This window comes from Phocoena sinus, chromosome 2 (assembly GCF_008692025.1).
Source record: "Phocoena sinus isolate mPhoSin1 chromosome 2, mPhoSin1.pri, whole genome shotgun sequence".
Taxonomy (NCBI): Eukaryota; Metazoa; Chordata; class Mammalia; order Artiodactyla; family Phocoenidae; genus Phocoena; species Phocoena sinus.
The window spans coordinates 16,483,337-16,506,341 of NC_045764.1; the positions used below are offsets into that span (position 1 = coordinate 16,483,337).

Here is a 23,005-nt window from a genome sequence, read left to right on the forward strand (position 1 = left end):
GGCATGGACTTTTATATACTACCAAATGTAAAATAGATTGCTAGTGGGAAGCAGCTGCATAGCACAGGGAGACCAAGAGGGAGGAAATATGGGAATATATGTATATGTATAGCTGATTCACTTTGTTATGAAGCAGAAACTAACACACCATTGTAAAGCAATTATACTCCAATAAAGATGTTTAAAAATAAAATACAAAAAAGAGTCATGCCTTTTAACAACAAAATTAATTATTTTATATTTATTAATGGTAAATTTATAATTAAACACTAAATAAAATCTGAAAGACAGAAACTGCTACGAGGAAAGGAGTTGAAATGAATGTAGTAATCAAATACAAAAATGAAGAAGTGTTTTGTCCCACCTCACCGGGTACATCCCTCCCATATGAATGTGTTTTTAGTATACACAAGAGTTATATTTATTAAGAAAAACTCTCTAGGATGACTTAAATTTGTGAAAGACTTTGTATTTTATGGAAAAAGTCCTAGTTAAGGAACTATGAGGCCTCAGTTTATGAGTCACTTTTGTCATTGCCTGGATATATGGTCTTGGTCAAATCACTAAGCATTTCTAAGCCTCAATATAATGAGGTTTAAACAACTGCTAATGGCTCTTCCAATTCTAAGGTATTATGTCTGCAGTCCAGACATTTCATTATAATTCTTCTTCTATAATAAAAAGATCTAATTAAAGGATACACACATTCTACAAACATACACATGTGAATACTTAGCTTACAAAAGTATTTTGAAACTGTTTATTTCTATAGAGAGTGACACAGAACGCTTCCCAAATGTTGTTGGAAGAAGTATTATGAAGGGTGAATTCAAGACACAACCCAAGAGTCGTCTTGGTAAGAAGAAGAATATTTCACGTCTATTTCCTGTTTTTTATCTTCTCTGAAGTTTATTTAACTTTGGATCTTTAGTGACTACAGTACCTATATGCTATTATTACAGGATAAAAAGTCTTCACAAATTCCCTCCTTTAATTACTGGAATTCTAGCAGTTGCTATCAATGGAGAATTAGCTGCATATTTTTAATTTTAGAATTCATTCAATTAAAAAAATGATCCATAAAAATGGAATGATACAGTGAGCTTGGAACATGCTTGATGGAAACATTTCAAATGCTGTTCTACTCACTTTCTTTTTCAGGCTAGAAGTATAGTTGCTTTGTATTTGCAAATGCAGAAAGTCTATTTTATGAATGGGATTAAAAGAGGGATTTAGCATGTAGTTATTTCATTGGTTACTAATTCCCTCTATATGTTTAAAATATCAGACACATTTTCCATATCTCATGTGAAGTAGACACCGTTAGTTCTATTATATAGTTTATAGTTCACACTGTTGCCCCTTGTGTTGGCATAACAGTGTTTGACACACTTCTTCTCGATTGGTGTGATACCAAAGGAGGCAGAGCGCTTAACAGAAAAATAAGGGAAAGAAACAGTCAACAGAATCCTTTTTAAAACAACTGTCATTGAAAATGATAGAGTAATAACCCTGAGCTCACCTTAGCTCATGGACATAGCAAAATTACAACTATTTACAGAACAACCATTGATGTAAAAGACTGGAACCTACCAAGAAAGGTCTTCTAGAACTAAGGATATAAAAAAGGGATCACAGCAAGGCAGGTAGTAGGGGCAGAGTCACAGTATAATCAGTTCCCTGGCTTGGGCAACTCATGAATGGGAGAATAATTACAGTTGCAGAGATTCTCCCCAACGAATAAGGGGTCTGAGCCCCACATCAGTCTGCCCAGCCTGGAGGTTCTGCAACAAGAAGATGAGTCCCCAGAACATTTGACTTTGAAGGCCAGTGGGGCTTGCTTTTAGGAGTTCCAGAGGGCTCTGCGAAATAGAGGCTTCACTCTCCAAGGGCACACACAACATCTCACATGCTTCAGGACCCAGCATAGAGGCAGTAATTTAAAGGATTTGGGGTCAAACCTACCTGCTAATCTTGAAGAATCTCCCTAGGGACATAGACACTGACAGTAGCCATTCTTGAGAGTTCATTCTACCACTGGTGCTGCAGCACCATTTTGGAATCCACCCCACCAACAACAACCAACCTGTAGGCACCAGTACTGGGAAGCCTCAGGCCAAGCAACTAACTGGGCAGTGACACAGCCCAACCCATCAGAAGAGAGGCTCCTTTAAGACTTTCTGAGCCAAAAGCCACCCCTGGACACATACCTGCACACCAGAGGGTCTAGGACCTGGCACCACACACCAATGTGCAGGCAGTAGACCCAGGACCCCCAGGGCCCTGCAGCCAGAGATCCAGATCCACCCACCAGTGGGCAGGCACCAGCCCCAGAATCACTGGCTCCACCCACCAATAAGCTTGCTCTAGCTTCGAACCAGACCCACCCACCAGCAGTCCATTGCCATCTCTGGAAGCCCTCAGCCCTGCAGCCAGACCCCAGAACCTGTCACTGCCTGCCTTTGGGCCAGCACTGTCCCTTGGATCTGGCTTCACCCATTGGTGGGCTGGCCCCAGCCTCAGGATCTTCTAGACCTGACTCCATCCATCAGTGATACAGAGCTAACCCCAGGGCTCCCCAGGGTTCTACAGCCAGCCACCTTGTGACCCAACGCTGCCAACCAGTGGCCGGCAGCCTCCACACAGGAAGGTCCTGGCAAACAACCAGACTGGGGGCCAACCAAGCCAACCAGGCCACCCATAGCCGTCAGCTTACCGCAATAGAAGGACCCGCACAACACACATAGGGGCACTCCTAGAGTATATAGCTCTGATGACGAGAGAGCAGTGTACTGCTGGGATTCATAGGAAGTCTCTTGCAAAAGGCCTCTTCTCCAAGGTTGGGAAATGGAACCAACCTCCCAGATACATAGAAATATAAACATTAAGTTAGACAAAATGAATTGACAGAGGAAAATGGTCCAAATGAAGGAATAAGATACAACCCCAGAAGAAGAGCTAAGTGAAGTAGAGATAGACAACTACCCAACAACGAATTCAGGGTGATGATCCCAAAAAACTTGGGAGAAGAATGGATGGAAAGAGTGAGAAATTAGAAGTTTTTAACAAAGAGTTGGAAAATATAAAGAACCACTAAACAAGATGAAGAATGCAATAACTGAAATGAAAAATACACTAGGGGGAATCAGCAGTAGACTAAATGGTACAAAGGAACAGATCAGTGGGCTGGAGGACAGAGTAGTGGAAATCACTGATGCTTAGCAGAAAAAAAGAATGGAAAGAAATGAAGACTGTTAAAGAGACTTTTGGGACAACATCAAGCATATTAACATTCACATTAGAGGGGTCCCAGAAGAAGAAGAGAGAAAAAAGGTGACAGAGAACATATTTAAACATAATAGCTGAAAATGTCCCTAACCCCAACAACCTGTTGTTGTCCCTAACAACCCAAAAATCCCAGTCCAGAAAGAACAGAGAGTCCCAATCCAGAGGAACACACCAACACACTTTGTAATTAAAAATGCAAAAATTAAAGCTAAAGAGAGAATATTAAAAGCAGCAAGGGAAAAGCAACAAGTTACATACAAGGGAACACCCATAAGGCTATCAGCTGACTTTGTAGCAGAAACTTTGCAGGCAGAAGGCAGTGGCAAGATATATTTAAACTGATGAAAAGGAAAAACCTAGAACCAAGAATACTCTATCCAGCAAAGCTCTCATTCACATTTCATGGAGACATCAAAAGCTTTACAGGCAAGCAAAAGCTGAAAGGGTTCCACACCACCAAGCCAGCTTTACCAGAAATGTTAAAGGGACATCTCTAAGCAAAAAAGAAAAGGCCACAACTATAAACATGAAAATTATGAAAGGAAAAGCTCATCAGTAAAAGCAAATATATAGTAAAAGTAGAAAATCAACCATATGCAAAGTTCATAGGAAGGATTAAAGACAAAAATGGTAAAGTCATCTATAACCACAATAAAAAGTTTGCAGATACACAAAATAATTAGATGTAAAATATGTCAAAAATAGTAATCATGAGGGGAGGAGAGTACAAATGAAGCATAGTTAAAATGTGTTTGAAATTAAGAGATCGAACTTTAGATAGATAGATAGATAGATAGATAGATAGATAGATAGCTGTATATAAACCTCATGGTAACCACAACCAAAAATTTGGTAAGATACACAAAGAAGAGAAAGTAATCCAAACATAACACTAAAGATAGTCATCAAATCACAAAAGGACAAAAGAAGAAGGGAACAAAAATACCTAGAAAAACAACCCAAAAACTATTAACAAAACTACTATTAACTATTCTTTTGGCAATAAGAACACACATATCAGTAATTACATTTAAATGAGCTAAATGCTCCAATCAAAAGACATGGAGTTGCTGAATGGATACAAAAGCAAGACCTTTGTATATGCTACCTAAAAGAGACTCACTTCTGATCTAAAGACACAGACTGAAAGTGAAGAGATTGAAAAAGTCATTCCAGGCAAATGGAAATCAAAAGAAAGCCCAGGTAGCAATAATTATATCAGACAAAATAGACTTTAAGACAAAAGAAGGACATTACATAATGATCAAAGGATCAATCCAAGAAAAAGATGTAACAACTGAAAATATATATGCACCCAACATAGGAGCTCCTTAATAAATAAAGCAAATATTAACAGACATAAAGGGAGAAACAGACAGTTACACAATAATAGTAAAGGACTTTAAAAGCCCACTCAAGTCAACAGACAGATCATCCAAAAAGAAAATCCATAAGGAGACACTGACCTTAAATGACACATTAGGCCATATGGACTTAATAGATAGGTATAGAACATTCCATCCAACAGCAGCAGAACACACATTTAAGTCCACATGGGACATTTTCTAGGAATGTTAGGCCACAAAAGAAGCCTTGGTAAATTTAAGAAAACTGAAATCTTACCAAGTATCTTTTCCCACCACAACACTATGAGGCTAGAAATCAACTAAAAGAAAATACTGCAAAAATCACAAACACACAGAAGCTAAGCAACATGCTACTAAACAACCAATGGATCATGAAGAAATCAAAGAGGAAATCAAAAAATACCTAGAGACAAATGAACAGAAAATGATCCAAAAATCTATGAGATGCAGCAAAAGCAGTTCTAAAATAAAAATTTATACTGGTACAAACAAACCTCAGGAAACATGAAAAGTCTCAAATGAACAACTTAACTTACACCTAAAGGAACTAGGAAAAAGATGAACAAACAAAACACAAAGTTAGCAGAAGGAAAGAAATCATAAAGACCAGAGAAGAAATAAATGAAAGAGACTTAAAAATGGAAATTATCATTGAAACTATAACCTGTTTCTTTGAAAAGATAAACAAAATTGACAAACCTTTAGCCAGATTCATCAAGAGTAATATGCAGGGCCCAAATCAATAAAATCAGAAATGAAAAAGATGTTACAACCGATACCACAGAAGTGCAACTGATCATGAGACATTAGTTGGAAAAACCGTATGACAATAAAACATAAAACCTAGAAAAAATATACAATCTCCCAAGACTGAACCAGGAATAAAAAGAAAATATAAACAGACCAATTATCAGTAATGAAATTGAACCAGTAATTTAAAAAAATAACCAAAAAACTTAAGTCCAAGAACAAGTGGCTTCATAGGGGAATTCTACCAAACATTTAGAGAAGAATTAATACCTATACCTCTCAAAGTATTGCACAAAGTTGCAGAGAAAGGAATGTTTCCAAAGTCATTCTATAAGGCCAGCACCACATGATATCAAAATGAGACAGAGGTATCACAGAACAGAAAATTACACGAGTGAAAGTAGATGCAGAAGCCCTCAACAAAATATTAGCAAACTGACTCCAACAATACATTAAAATGATCATACACTATGATTAAGTGGAATTTATCCCAGAGATACAAGGATGTTTCAGTGTCTGCAAATCAGTGTGATACATCACATTAACAAAGAATAAAAACTATATGATTATCTCAATAGATACAGAAAAAGATTTTGACAGAATTCAACATCCATTTATGATAAAAACTCTCCAGAAAGTGTGTATACAAGGAACATGCCTCAACATAATAAAGGCCGTATATGATAACCCCATAGCTAACATTATACTCAACAGTGAAAAGATGAAAGCATTTCCTCTAAGATATGAAACAAGGATGCCCACTATTGCCACTTTTATTCAACATATTATTAGAAGTCTTAGCCATCACAGTCAAACAAGAAAAGAAATAAAAGGAATCCAAATTGAAAAGGGAAAGTAAAATTGTCACTTTGTAGACAACATGATACTAAACAAAGAGAATCCTAAAAACAGCTACCAAAAAAATACTAGAGCTCAAGGATAAATTCAGTAATTTTCAGGTACAAAATTAATATAGAGAAATACATTGCAATTCTATATACTAACAACAAACTCAGAAAGAAATTAAGGAAACAGTCTCATTTACAGTTGCATCAAAAAGAATAAAATACTTAGGAATAAACTTACGTAAGGAGGTAAAAGACTTGAAATCAGAAAATTATGACACTGATGAAAGAAATTGAAGATGACACAAACAGATGGAAAGATATACCATGTTCATGGATTGGAAGAATTAATATTTGTTAAAATGACTGTATTGGGGCTTCCCCGGTGGCGCAGTGGTTGAGAGTCCGCCTGCCGATGCAGGGGACACGGGTTCGTGCCCCGGTCTGGGAAGATCCCACATGCCGCGGAGCGGCTGGGCCCGTGAGCCATGGCCACTGAGCCTGCGCATCCAGAGCCTGTGCTCCGCAACGGGAGAGGCCACAGCAGTGAGAGGCCCGCGTACCGAAAAAAAAAAAAAAAAAAAAAAAAAGACTGTATTACCTAAGGCAGTCTACAGATTCAGTGCAATCCCTATCAAAGTACCAAAGGCATTCTTAGAATTAGGAGAAATAATTTCAAAGTAGTATAGAAACAAAAAAGACCCTGAATAGACAAAACAATCTTGAGAAAGAAGAACAGAGATGGTGGTAGCATGCTCCCTAACTTCAGACTATACTACAAGGCTACAGTAATAAAAACTGTATGATACTGGTACAAAATTAGACACATAGATCAAAGGAACAGAATAGAGAGCCCAGAAATAACCCCACACACTTATGGCCAATTAATCTATGACAAAGGAGACAAGAATATACAATACAATGGAGAAAAGAGAAGTATATTCAATAAGTGGTGCTGGGAAAACCAGACAGCTACATGTAAAGGAATGAAATTAGAATATTCTCTAACACCGTATACAAAACTAAACGCAAAGTGGATTAAAGATCTAAATGTAAGACTGGAAATCATAAAACTTTGGAAGAAAACTTAGGCAGAACACACTTTGACATAAATGGTGGCAATATTCTTTTGAATATGTCTCTTAAAACAAAGAAAACAAAAGCAAAAATAAACAAATGGGAACTACTGATGGGAGCAAATACTTACAAATGATATAACTGTTAAGGGGTTAATATTCAAAATATATATACAGCTCATACAACTCAATATCAAAAACATGAACACACAATTAAAAAGTGGGCAGAAGACCTGAATAGACATTTTTCCAAAGAAGACATGCAGTTGACCAACAGATGTATGAAAAGATGCTCAACATCACTTCTTAATATACTGATACACCAGTCAAATCACAATATCACCTCACACCTGTCAGAATGGTTATCATCAAGAAGACCACAAATAACAAATGTTGGCAGGAGTGTGGAGAAAAGGGAACCCTTCTACACTGTTGGTCAGAATGTAAATTGGTGTGGCCACTGTGGAAAACAGTATGGAGGTTTCTCAAAAAACTAAAAATAGAGCTACCATATGACCCAGCAATTCCACTTTGGGGTATATGTCCAAAACAAACAAACACAGTAATTCAAAAAGATACATGCACCTGAATGTTCATAGCAGCATTATTTACAATTGCCAACATATAGAAACACCCTAAGCATCCACTAGCACTAACAGATGAATGGATAGAGAAGATGTACGTATGCACACACACAATGGAATACTACTGACCATAAAAAAGAACAAAACTTTGCCTTTTGCAGCAACATAGATAGAGGGCATTATGCTAAGTGAAGTAAGTCAGACAAAGACAAATACTGTATGATATCACTTACATATGGAATCTAAAAAATACAACAAACTAGTGAATATAATAAAAAAGCAGATTCACAGATATAGAGAACAAACTAGTGGTTACCAGTGGAGAGAAAATGGTGGAGGAGCAAGATAAGGGTAGGGGATTAAGAAGTACAAACTACTATATTTAAAATAAATAAGCTATAAGGATGTATTGTAGTACACAGGGAATATAGCCAATATTGTATAATAACTATAAATGGAGTTAACTTTTTAAAAATGTGAGTCACTATGTTGTACACCTGAAACTTGTATAATATTGTAAATCAAATATGCCTCAATAAAAAATTAAAAAAAAAAAACTGTCATCCAAAGGTGATTGCATGCATGCCCAAGGCTGTGCCCACAGAGGAGCAACATTAGAAGCTGCACACTGCAGGGAACGAGACTTCAGTAGGACAGAAGATAGTTTAGCCCAGTCACTAAATAATTAATCAGGCAAACAACAACAAGCCTTCAAAGGGGATGGGAGCTCAGTATCCAGATTTCCTACAATATATTAGATACACTGCCCCCCCCTCAAAATATGAGATATGCAAAAAAACAGTAAAGTATGAACTAAGGAAAAAAAGCAGACCACAGTGTGGTTCCGGATGTAAGATACTATAAAACAATTATAAATATTTTTGAAGAATTAAAGAAACCCATGCTTAAAACAGAAAGGAATATTGATGACAATGTCTAATCAAATAGAGAATATTAACAAAGAGATAGAAATTATTTTTGTTAAAAAAAACACAGTGATAACTGTGGAGTTGAGAGTACAATAACTGTAAGGAAAAATTTACTAGAGGGGTTCAGGAGTAGATTTGATTGTCAAAAGAAAGAATCTCCACACTTAATGACTACAGAAGAAGTAGAGCTGAGAGAAAAGGGGGCAGAAAAAATATTTGAAGTAATTATGGCTGACAGTTTGGAAGCACATTTGATGAATATGAATCTGGATATCCAAGCCAAATGAAGTCTAAGAATAAGCACAAAGAAATCTACAACCAGATACATCAAGTAAAAGTAATGGAAGACAAAGACAGAAACTCTCGAATGTCACAAAGGGAAAGCAACACATCATTAAAAAAGAGAACCCTGGTATGATTAACAGCTTACTTAGCATCAGAAACTATGAAGCCCAGGGGCTTCCCTGGTGGTTCAGTGGTTAAGACTCTCCACTTCCATGCTTCCACTGCAAAGAGGCATGGGTTCAATCTCTGGTCAGGGAAGTTCTGCATGCTGTGAGGTGTGGCCAAAAAAAGAATGAAACTATGTAGCCCAGAAGGCAGTGGGATGCCATATTAAAATGCTGAAGGAAGAAATTATCACCATGAACTTTTTCTTTCAAAAGTGAAAGTGAGATAAACAGATTCCCATATAAAGGAACACTGAGAGAACTGTTTGTTAGCAGACCTGTCTTTTGAGAAATACTAATGAGAGTTCTTCAGGCTGAAAGCAGTGGACCTTAGGCAGTGATTTTAATCCGTTCCAAAAAAGAGCATGTGTTAAAAGAATTCTGTAATTCCAAAATCTGAATATACCAGTCACTAGTACAGAGATTGAAACAGTAATTAAAAACCTCCCAAAAAACAAAAGTCCAGGAACAGACTGCTTCACAAGTGAATTCTACCAAACATTCAAAGATTTAATACCCAATCCTTCTAAAACTATTTGAAAAAATTGAAGAGGAGGTAACACTTCCAAACTCATTTTATGAGGTCAACATCACCTTGATACCAAAACCAGAAAAATACAACACACACACAGACACAGACATACACACAAAGGATATTATAGGCCAATATCTCTGATGAAGATGGATGCAAAAATCCTCAACAAAATATTGGCAAGCCAAATTCAACAATACATCAAAGGGTCATACAAGTGTGATTTATTCCAGGGATGCAAGGATGGTTCAACACCCACAAATCAATCAGTGTGATACACCACATTAACAAAGAATAAAAACCACATGATCATCTCAATAGATGCAGAAAGAACATTTGACAAAATTCAACATCCATTTATTATAAAACTTCTCAATTAAGTGAGTATAGAATGGCCCTACCTCAACATAATATAGGATAAACCCACAGCTAATGTCATACTCAGTGGTGAAAAATTAAGAGCTATGCCTCTAAGGTCAAGAACAATTCAAAGATGCCACTCTCACCCCTCTTATTCAACATAGTGTTGGAAGTGCTGGCCAGAGCAATTAGGCAAGAAAAATAAAAGTCATCCAGATTGGAAAGGAAGAAGTAGAACTGTCTCTATTTGCACATGACATGGTTTTGTGTATACAAAGCCCTAAAGATTCCACCAAAAAACTATTGGAAATAATAAACAAATACAGTAAAGGATACAAAATCAGTATACAAAAATCTGTTCCATTTCTATATGCTAACAGTGGGCTAGCAGAAAAAGATATTAACAAAAACAATCCCATTTACAGTCTCAACAAAAGGCAGAAAAAGCCTAGGAATCAGTTTAACCAAGAAGGTGAAAAGACTTATACTGAAAACGATAAGACATTGTTAAATTGAAGAAGATACCAACAATGGAAAGATATTCCATCCTCATGAATTAGAAGAATTAACATTGTAATAACTGTCCATATTACTTAAAGCAATCCACAGATTCAGTGCAATCCCTATCAAAATCCCAAGGACATTTTTCACAGACACAGAGCAAAAAATTCTAAAATTTCTATGGAACCACAAAAGACTCCTCCAAAATAGCCAAAGCAATCCTGAGAAAAAATAACAAAGCTGGAAGTATCACACTCCCTGGTTTCAAACTATATTAGAAAGCCATAGTAATATAAAGCAGCCTGGTGTTGGCAGAAAAACAGATATAAAGATCAATGAGGCAGAACTGAGAGCCCAGAAATAAACCTATGCATATATAGACAATTAATTTAGGACAAAGGAATAAAGAACCTACAATGGAGAAATGATAGTCTCTTCAATAAATGATATTGTGAATACTGGACAGCCACATGGCAAAAAAAGTGAAACTAGACTACTGTCTCACACCATACAGAAAAATTAACTCAAGATGAATTAAAGACTTGAATGTAAGACCTGAAACCATAATCTCTAGAAGAAAACATGGGCAGTATGCTCTTTGACATCAGTCTTAGCACTATCTATTTGTGTCTCTTCAAGCAAGGGAAACAAAAGCAAAAATGAGAAAATGGAGTTGCATCAAACTGAAAAGCTTCTGCACAGCAAGGAAACTATCAATAAAATGAAAAGACAACCTAACAAATGGGAGATATATTTGCAAATGATATATCTGACAAGGGATAAATATCCAAAATATATAAAGAACTCATACAATTCAAAAACAAAAAAGCTAACAACGTCATTAAAATGAGCAGAGGAGCTGAACAGAAATTTTTCCAAGAAGACATGCAGATGGCCAACAGGCACAAGAAAAGATGTTCACTATTACTATTAAGGAAACGCAAATCAAAACTACGAAGAGATGCTACCTAACATTTGTCAGAATAGCCATTATCAGAAAGACAAAAAGTGTTGGAGAGGATGTGGAGAAAAGGGAACCTTAATACACTGTTGGTGAGAATGTAAAAAAGATGTGGTATGTGTATATACAATGGAATACTACTCTCCATAAAAGATGAAATCTTGCGTATGCAACAACATGGAGGAACCCATAATACCCTTGATGGTGTTACGCTAAGTGAAATAAGTCAGACAGAGAAAGACAAATACGTACCACATGATTTCACTCATATGTGGAATTTTAAAAGTTAACCATGTATTACTTTAATAATCATAAGAAACAATAAGGTGTTTCACTTGGGAACCAGAAAACAAACCTGAAACAAAAATAGTGCTCTGAAGTTCTAGACCCCCAAGTAATTAGAGCAGCCCTGATGGCCAAGGTATAAACTGTTTTTACACAGTAACCTAAACTATAGTCTGAAGAGCAAGACTCTTGGGTTGTATTCTCTTTTGTTCCATCATGCTTTCTCCTTCCCTTTTGCAGCTTTCCATAAGCAACGATATTTTTTCAGTTTTTTCTCCTTCTTTGTGAAACAAAATATATGTTCCCAATATACTTTATGGCTACTGCATGAACAAGTTCATGTAAAAAATAGAAGTAAATAGATTAAAGTTTAAAAAAGGAATTCTGTACTTCAAAGGACAATATGAATGCATATTTTGTGTCCTTTCTTCTCTTAATTGATTTAAAATGTGATTGTATAGAACAATATGTATATCATTGTATTGTCGGGCCTATGAAAATATGGAAAAGTGATATATTCTGTAGTACCTGTGCAAAGGAGATGTATGAGAATGGTGATATATTTGAGTAAAAAATGATAGCAGATGTTAACTTGAATCCACAGGAACAAATGAAGAGAACCAGAAATTGTAAACAAGAAGGTTAATATAACAAACACTGTAAATATATACTTGCTCTTCTTTCTTCTGTCAGCTTTTTTCAAGGGCACAGAGTTATATAAAGAAATAATTATTACAAACTCTTTTATATTTAAAGGTATAATATGTATAACAATAGCACAAAAATGGGGAAGAGATAACAGAGCTATATAGGAGTAATATTTCTATATATAATTGGAATTTAATAATATAAATCTGAAGTAGACTCTAAAATTGACTGTGGTTATGGTTACACAACTCTGAATATAATTTTTAATGAAATCATTGATTTGGACACACTTTAAGTGGACGAATATTGTGGTATGTTATATATTTTAAAAATAGCTTAGTGAACTACAAAAATTAAGAGATTTTAAAAAGATTTAAAGCAATGGGAGGATACTGTGAAGGAGGGAAATTGTGACTCTTACTCGATTAAAGATTTCTCTAGTGCATACCTTTAATTCCTAGTGCTTAACCCAGTCATCCCTCAAATGCTGTTCTGATTACCTCCCTGCTTATCTGAGGATCCTCTGCTTTCTTGATTCAAATTATTCCATTCACCTTAGTTATATCTGTTGAAGAAAGACCAGAGTGGCTAAAATATATGTGCTAATATTCCCTAATTTTGTGTGGCTATAGATTTTATTACTTTCACAAAATGTTATTTATTGAAAACTTGCCTGCCTAATCCGATGCATCTTTGTTTATTTTGTTAATGATGCCCCAAGTGGTATCCTCTCTGTGAAGAATGCAATATGGTACATTTGGGCTGCCAAAATCATAGTGTGACCTTTTACATTTATTCATGGGCTCAGCCCTTTTTTCAAAGCAGTCTTCTACTAGACAATGTCAGGATCATGACAGGTTTCCAACTCCATTTACATGCTCTACTAGAACCAACTTCACTAAACTTTTTGGGGGGGGGGTCTTGCTCTTTTATTTATTTATTTATTTTTAACACTTTATTGGAGTATAATTGCTTTACAATGGTGTGTTAGTTTCTGCTTTACAACAAAATGAATCAGTTATATATACACATATGTTCCCATATCTCTTCCCTCTTGCATCTCCCTCCCTCCCACCCTCCCTATCCCACCCCTCCAGGCAGTCACAAAGCACCGATCTGTTGTCCCGGTGCTATGCGGCTGCTTCCCACTAGCTATCTACCTTACGTTTGGTAGTGCATTCACTAAACTTTTAACCCAGGGAAACAGGCATTCAAACAGAGCCCCGTTAAAAACACTAACATCAAAAGGTAACTGTGTGCATGCCCAAGGATGTACCCTTTAGGTCCCCAGTCCTAGTTATCGCTTTCTCAGTGTGAATACCTTTATAATAACTTTCATGTATTTTTCATGTCATCTAACATTGTTAATTATAGCAAAAATTTAGACCACATAAAAGCTCAAATGGAAATGGATCCAATCAGAGTCCTGCTTGTGGTACAAATTTCACCATTTCCTCCTTGCAAGACATAAAGTGTACATGCTCGAGGAATCTCAGAGACACTTTTTCTCAATTCAGTAAATATCACGTTACTCTTTAAATCAGTGATACCTACATGGTTTACAGTTACATAGCCTAAAAGGGAATTAAAATGTCCAGTAAGTCAGAGAATTTCTGGCTCATGGTAAGTTACTGTGACTAAGAAGACTATGGTTTACATCTTGTCTTGTTGGGAAAAAAAAAAATGTTAAGTTCTGCCTCGTTGGGTACATCCTTGCAGAATAAGTGTTCTTTTAATATAAATCTGGAAATTATATTGCCATCATAAATTCTCTGGGATGATTTCCACTTATGTAAGAGATAGCATTATATTGAAAAGCACTGATTAAGGAATTAAGTACTGGTTAAGGAATTATAGAAAAGTACTGGTTAAAGAACCTCTAAACTTCAGTATAATGTGACTTATGTAATTGCTTTATCTGTTCTAATTTAAGGCTTCTGATTCTCCAAACCAGACATTTCAACAAAACTCATCTTCTGTAATAAATGCTAATTAAGTTAGTGCTACACACACACAGACACACACACACATGCAGACACACACACGTTTGTATGTAAATGGTTACCATGCAAAGTGTTTTGAAATTTGTTGTTTCTACAGGGACTAATGTAAAAGGCTTGACAGATAAAACTAGAAGAGGTGTAATAAAGGGACAATTCAAGATACAATCAATGAATCTCCCTGGTAAGGACAAGAATTTTACAAATCTAAGATTTCATGTTTCCTTATCTTCTCTGGAGTTTAATTAAGAATCATGAATAACATCAGTATCTATGGTTTATTATTACACGGGCAAAAGTTTTCAAGAACTCCTTCCTTTAATTAGTTGAATTTTTATATTGAATATCAATGTAAAACTAGCTACATATTGTTAGTTTTAGAGCTCATTTGTTTAAGAGCTAATCCATAAAAACCAGTCCTTTAATAAACTTAGAATATGCTTGGTACAAATAAATATGCCCAATTACATTCTATTCACTTTCTATTTTCAGCTTAGATAGACAGTTCTGAATTTGCAAATGTAGAAAGGTTAGTTAAGGAATGTGATAGATGAATATAACAGGTGGTTATCAATTCCCTCTTTATTAGACCTGAAGTAACAGTGCTAGACACATTTCTCTATGGTGTTTTCTGTGATGTTGAAAGAAGACACCTAAATAGAGAAAAAAGGGAAATAGACATTCAAACAGAGCCCTGTTAAAACCACAAACATCAAGAGGCAGCTAGCTGTGTGCATGCCCAAGGATATGTCCTCTGGGAGCAATGTGCGAGGCTTCACACCTCAGGGGAAAGATATGTTAGTAAGATAACTCTGAGAAATCACTGTACACAAACAAGCAAGAAAGCACACTAAACAACAAGGCTCAGAAAGGGAAACAGAAATCAGAGTCCAAAGATGCTATGATATATTATCTTAAATGTCCAGTTATTAGTAAAAAAAAAAAAATTAAGACATGAAAGGAAATAGTAAATTGTGACCCAAGCACAGGAAAAAGCAGGAAACAAAATATGCTTGCGAGAATCCTAGATGTTGGACTTAGCAGACAATGACTACCTAGTAGTTATTATAAATGTGCTCAAAGAATTAAAGGAAAACAGATACAATAAGGGTCTTCACTGGTGGTCCAGTGGTTAAGACTTCACCTTCCAGTGCAGGGGGTGTGGGTTCGATCCCTGGTCGGGGAGCTAAGATCCCACATGCCTTGCAGCCAAAAAACCAAAACATAAAACAGAAGCAATATTGTAACAAATTCAGTAAAGACTTTAAAAATGGTCCACATCAAAAAAAAAAAAAAACTTTTACAAAAAGAAGATACCATGAAAATATTTTGTCAAATACACATTATCAACTAAAAATAAAAATTAATGTAAAAGAACCCAAAGCAAATTCTGCAGTTGAAATGTACAGTAATGAAGTGAAAATATTGCCTAAGGGGTTCAAGAGATTGGATTAGTCTGAAGAAACAAACAGCAAACTAAAGGTATGGGAATACTAGGAGAATAGAGAGAGAAAGGAGCAGTAAAAATATTTGAAAAGGTGGCTGAAAATTGTGAAAACTATTCAATGAAAATTATTAATCTACACATTCAACCTCAGTGAAATTTAAATAGAATAAGCACAAAAGAATCTACAACCAGACCCATCATAGTAAAAATGTTGAGAGACAAGGACAAAGATAAAATCTTGAAAGCAACAAGAGAAAACCAACTGATGGTGTAAAACAGAATCCCAGTAACCTTCATTTAGCAACAGAAGCTATGGAGGCCAGAGGCAGTGGAATGGAATATTGAAATGATGAAAGAAAAATCTGTCAACCAAGAAACTTATATCAGGCAAACTATCTTTCAAAAATGGTGAAATTCCCAAGTAAAAAATTCCAGAGAATCTACTGCTAGCAGACGCACTTTACAAGAAATGCTAAAGGAAGTTTTTCCCACTGAAAGTGAATGATCTCACACAGTAATTTGAATACACAAAAAAGAAACAAAAAATAAAACAAAAAAACATGGCTTAGAATAATTCTAGTATTGCAAAAGACCATATAAATGCATATTTGTCTCTTTTCATCTCTTAACTGATTTAAAAGGCAATTGTATAACACAATAGGTATAAAATGTTGGGCCTCTTAACATATAGACATATATAATATATTTCACAAGAGCTGTGCAAAGAAGATGGTGTGAACAAGGATGAATTTAAGTAAGAAAATGACACTAGATGGTAACTTGAGTCCATAGGAACCAATGAAAAGAACCAAAGATTGTAAATAAGAATGCTAATATAACAAACAGTGTAAATATATACCAAACTTGCTCTAATTTTTTGTCTCTCATCTTCTTTAAAAGTTATAAAGGTTCATAAAGCAATTATAAGAACAATTTTAACAATGTCTTTAATTTTATATGTGTAACATGTAATTCAGTAGCACAAAAATGGAGATAAGAGAATAAAACTATGTGTCAGTCATGTTTCTGCATTTACCTGGAATTTAATTAGTATGAATCTGAAGTTGATTCTAAAATTGACTATGGTGATTGTTACACATTCTATGAATATATTAATAACCATTTGATTACACATTTTAAATGGGCATATAGTATAGTATGTTAAATGTTTTTTTAAAAAATAGTTTAGTGAACTCCAAGCAGGATAGGATTTTTTTTAAATACTTAAAAGCAGTGGGAGGATGTTGTGAAGGAGGAAAATTGTGGCTCTTAATAGATCAGGTTTCTCCACCCCATATCATTTATTATGCTCCTAGTTTTTAATTCAGTCTGCCCTCAAGGGCTGTTCTTACTGCCTCCCTGCTCACCTAAGTCTCCTTTGCTTTCTCAGATCAAATGAATCAGTTCTTCTAATTATATCTGTTGGAGAAAGACCAAAGGGCTAAAGTTTGTCTGCTGATGTTCTCCAGTTATGTGTTGCTATAGCAGACATTACTTTCACAAATGCTGTAACTTAATTACTAAAAACTTGTTCTGCCCAATCCAACGTGTCTTTGATTTTAGTAGTGACGCCCCGTGTGGTCTTTACCTCTGTTTAAATTGCAGTGGTGATAAATTTGTGTTGCCTCAGTGATAGAGCATGTTTGAAATATTCATGGGCTCAGCCATTTCTCCAAAGGAAGACTTCCAATCTATAAATTCTGGATATGACAAGTTCCAACTTCATTTACATGCTGTGTTAGAGCCAATTTTTGCCCACACAAAACTTTACCCAACAGGTGACCCAGAGTCACCAATTCTAATTATTCCTTTTGCAAAATAAAATTTTTTTAAATAAATTTCAATTTTTTTTCTATCATTGGACCTATATCATCATTTCTGAATCCAACAACAAAGTGAAAATCACATAAAGACTCAAATGGAAGGAGTGAGTGCAATACCAATGCTGACATCCCTGCAAATTACCCATTTCTTCCTTCCCACGTAGAAGGTCTACATGCTAAGAGAACCTGAGAGGATACTTTATCCCAGTCTACAAATTATTTGTTGTTTTTCTCATCACTGATGTCTACTGACATATAGTTACGTGGCCTTTAAAAAAGGAATTAAAATATTCCTGGACAAGTCAAAGAATTTCTGCCTCACAGTAACATTCTGTGACTATGATGCCCATTGTCTGCAATTTGGTCTGGGAAAAAAATGTCATGTCCGGCCTCACCAGATATATCCTTATGATATGAATGTGCTTTTAGTGTACACAAGACAGTTATGTTTATTAAGATAAACTCTATAGGATGACTTAAATTTGCAACAGACTTCGTATTTTATGGAAAAAGTTCTTCTTAAGGAATTAATGTGGCATCAGTTTATGGATCAGTTTTATCACTACCTGACTATGTGGTCTTGGTCAAATCACTAACCATTTCTAAGCTACAATATAATGAGGCTTATATAGTTGCCAATGGCTCTTCCAATTCTAATGTGTACTGATTCTGAAAGTAAGACATTTCTTCTATAATAAAATAATGCTAATTAAAGGAGTATTACAAACAAACACAACTACATGTTAATATTTACCTTACAAAAGTGTTTTGAAACTGTTTATTTCTATAGAGGCTGATACAGAGCACTTCCCAGGTGCTGTTGGAAAAGGTATAATAAAGGGTGAAATCAAGACACAATCCAAGAGTTATCCTGGTAAGAACAATATTTCAAGTCTGTTCTGGCTTATTTATCTTATCTAGAGTTTATTTAAGTTTATTTAAGTTTGAATCTGATTACAGTACCTATAAGCTGTTATTACATGATGCAATGTCTTCATAAATTCCCTCCTATAATTAGTGGAACTCCAACAGTTATTATCAATGGATTTACATATTGTGAATTTTAGAACTCCTTCATTTAAAAAGTGATCCTCAAAATTTCAGTGGTATAGTGAGCTTGGAATATGCTTGATGGAAGCATTTTAAGTGCTACTCACTTTCTTTTTCGGGCTAGTTGCAAAAGCAGAAAGGCTAGCTTATGAATGGGATTAAAAGAGAGATTTCATTGCTTACTAATTCCCTCTATATAATTAAAATACCAGGCACATTTTCAGTATCTCAGGTGAAGTAGAGGTGTTTAGTTTTGTTACATAGTCTGTAGTTTACACTACTGCCACTTGTCTTGGTGTTACAGTGTTTGACACACTGCTTCTTGATCTTTGGTGTGATATTAAAGGAGGCAGAGAGCTTAACAGAAAAAGGAAAGAGACCGTCAACAGGAAAAACAAGTGTCATCCAAAGGTGACTGTTCGCATGCCCAAGTCTGTGCCCCCAGGGGAGCAACATTAGAAGATTCACACTGCAGAGAAGGAGACTTCTCTACAATAGAATATATTCCAGCCAAGTCACTAAATAAATAATCAGGCAAACAGCAACAGCAAGCCTCCAAAGGGGAGGGGAACTCAGTATCCAGATTTCTTACAAGATATTGTCTAGAATGCCCAGTATAAACCCCCCCAAAATATGAGACATGCAAAGCAACAGTAAAGTGTGAATCATATACTAGGAACTTCAGGAAGGGTAGGCTTAAAAAATAATTTAAGCAGTGGGAGGGTATTATGAGGAGGGAAATTGTGATTCTTACTAGATTGCAGATTTCTCTAGCACATACTCCCTTTTCCCTCGTCCTTAATTCTATCTGCTATCAAATGCTCTTCTTAATGCTTCCTTGCTTATATAAGCATCTTTACATGCTTCTTTCAACTGGGCCTGTCATTCTTAACCTATACCAGTTGGAGAAAAACCAGAGAGCCTCAATTATATCTACTCAATTGGATCTTTAACACTTACTTCTGGTCTCAGCCATTATGACAAAGTAAGATCCACCTTATGGTGTCAGGTTCAGGATAGGTTTCCAACCTCTGGTGCATGCTCTTCTGTAACTAGCTTTCATTCACAAAACACTGGACACATAATTTGACCCAAGTCAGCAATCCTACTTAACCCCTCTTTCAATATGAATTTTTCTTTAATAACTTTCATGTATTAAAACAAAATACATGAATGTTATTTCTCTCCTTTGACCTAGTTAGTACTTTCTAAATCCCGCCAAATGTCCAAATCACATAAAAACTCAGATGGGATGGGATGCAGTCCCAATGCTGGTACTGCCTCAGATTTACCCATTTCCCCCTCCCCAGTTACAAGGTGTACATAGTAAGAGGACCTGATAGGCAGTTCTTCTTAGACTACAGAATATCTTGTTACTCTTCTACATCTTTGATGTCTACTTGATTTACATAGCCTTAAAAATGGCATTAAACATTCTTGAGAGAGTCAAAGAATTTCTACCTGGTAGTAACTTTCCATAATGTGGGACCATGGTTTGTCTCTTGACCAGTGGGGAAAAAATGCCACATTCCACACATAGGTATATCCTTACAGGCAGAGAGCTTAACAGAAAAACAAGGGAAAGAGACAGTCAACAGGAAGAACAAGTGTCATCCGAAGGTGACTGTTATATATGAGTGTCCTCTTAGCATAATCTTGGCCGTTATATCATTTACTTGAACTCCCCAAGATGATTGAAGTTTGTATGGGACAGTGCATTGTGTATTAAAAGCACTGGTTAAGGAATTATGAGGCATCAGCTTGTACTCAGTTTTGCAGTATTTTGGTGTGTGTTCTCAATCAAATCACAAAACATCTCTACGCTTCAATATCATGAGGCTTATGTGATTGCTAAGAGCACTTCAAATTCTAATGTTTTATGATTGTGCAATGCAGACATTATATTATGTCTCTTCAATAATACAAGTACTAATTAAGTTAGTACTACACACAGACACAAAGACACACATACATGTATGTTAATGGTTACCTTAGAATGTGTGTTGAAATTTGTTTTATATCCATAGAGACTGATACAGAACGCATGAGAGAGACTGTTGGAAGAGAAAAAGCAATTGATGAACTCAAGACACATCATCAGAGTCACCCTGGTAAGAACAAGAATTTTCCAAGTCTAATAATTTATGGTTTATGTCTTCTCTGGGACTTAATTAACTATGAATCATTAATGATAACAGTAACTGTATGTTAGTATTAATGGACAGTGATCTTCATGAATTTCCTCTTATAATTAGTTAAACTCTAGTATTTACTGTCAATGGAAATCTAGCTGGATATTTTTCAGTTGTAATCTCATCCATTTGGAAAGTAATCCATATAATCCAATGCTCTAATGACCTTAGAATATGCTTGGTTTAAGTATTTATAACTGTGATTCTACTCACTTTCTTGCTGGCTTAGAAAGGAATATTGCTTTGAAATTGAAAAAGCAAAAAAACTAGTTGATGAGTGGTATAAGAGGAGGAACATAACAGTTATTTCACTGATTAGCAATTTCCTCTACATAATTAAGTTGGTATGTAAATTTATATCTCTACTAGAGTGGAGTTCTCTAGCTGAGTTTTATTATTCACAGATTACTGCTTTAGTCCTGGAGTAACAGGGTTCAATACATTTCTCTTTGTTGCAAGAAATACTGTCATTATGAACTTTTTACAGAATTGATGCTGAAAGCTAGCATTGGAAAATAACTGAATCCTCAGATATAAGCACCAAAATACATGTTTTCACTGAAATTTAAGGCAAGATTTCTGAAACTTTGCTTTTGAATGCTTTATTTTATTATATTCTCGCTTTTATTCCTGTAAAAAAATAGTGTTGTAAATGAATCAAATAAATATTACTTGCTCCAACAGCTTTTAACTGGGGAAAAGCTGGTGGTATAAAAATGAAATTGTTGGAACCAAGCAGTTAAATTTGGTGTATTATGATAAGACATTTTTCCATGTCTTTAATTTTCAGAGTATTTTTGGTTAGGTTCTTTCAATTAATTTTTGCTTCAGTGTTGCTTACTAATAGGAATCCTTGTCAGTTTTGAATAACAGCCTTAGACACAGCAGTAAAGTGCTTTCATTTACATCCATTCAATTTAAAATGTCATGCCTTTTATCAACAAAGCTAAGTTAATTAATTTATACTTATTAATGGTGAGTTTATAATTAAATGCTCTAAAGAAAATTTTATATTAGCAATATAAATTCCTAAGAGAAAAGGTATTAAAAGGAGAGTACAGATCAAATATAGAAATAAGATAAAATGTGGTTAGATTGAAGGTCAAAAGTAAGATGGTACCTAAGAACACAGAACAAAGAAAAGGAAGAGAAAATGAAGAATTAGTTTATAGAAATTGGAGTGATAGAGAAGTAACCCCTCAAATGTGGGAAGACAAACTGCAGAAACAAAGACTAATACATGGAGTTTGGGAAGTAGTGTGCAAATAGTAATGGTGTCTATGTGATTTTTTTTTTTTTATTTTACTTTAGGTGAGAATTTATTTAAAAACAAAGATATGTCCACACAACATCAAACAGAGTTTTTTTACTGGCACGTTGCACCAAGTAAATTCTCAACAAACGTGATCAATTTTTTACCCTTTGACAATCAAAATAAGAGATAGACCAATATAAAATAAATATCTAACTACTTAGAATACTTTTTGTAGTATGCTTTTAAAATTTTACTCTTTATGAAATATTTTAAACACCCAGAAAATATGTAACACTAACATAAAATACACAACATTCTAATGGTTCCCTATCTATGATGTTACAATCCCAATCTCTCCCTTCTCAGCTTTTATCATATGCAGTCATAAAGAATATATAATGATGCTCTATACAAATATATTCCAAAATATTTTATTGTGCCCTCTTTATTTCTTACTATTCTTCATTATGGAATTTCCCACCTTGTCTTCCTCCCCACTACCCACATTACTGCAGGTCAGTCAAATTTATAAAAAATGTGTGTGCACGCACACACACATACATACACACTCCTTTTTAGTAGAAATTCCCAAGTTAACTGCTTTTACTTCCTTTTTGGTCTCTAGAGTATATTTTTATGCCATCTCAGCAATACTTTTTAAAG

At 35.2% G+C, this 23,005-nt stretch overlaps 1 protein-coding gene across 23 annotated transcripts in view; it reads left to right on the forward strand.

Moving 5' to 3' along the window:
• The window catches only part of CCDC7 (coiled-coil domain containing 7), a 295,714-nt gene that overhangs the window by 219,082 nt on the left and 53,627 nt on the right, over nt 1–23,005 (forward strand). For 22 of the 23 annotated variants that reach the window (XM_032621413.1, XM_032621412.1, XM_032621420.1 and 19 more), the window contains 4 exons: nt 773–856; nt 14,676–14,759; nt 18,636–18,719; nt 20,923–21,006. In XM_032621413.1, the coding sequence (XP_032477304.1) occupies nt 773–856; nt 14,676–14,759; nt 18,636–18,719; nt 20,923–21,006 (336 nt within the window). The remainder of the gene's footprint in view (nt 1–772; nt 857–14,675; nt 14,760–18,635; nt 18,720–20,922; nt 21,007–23,005) is intronic. The other variant, XM_032621417.1, reaches the window with a different exon arrangement.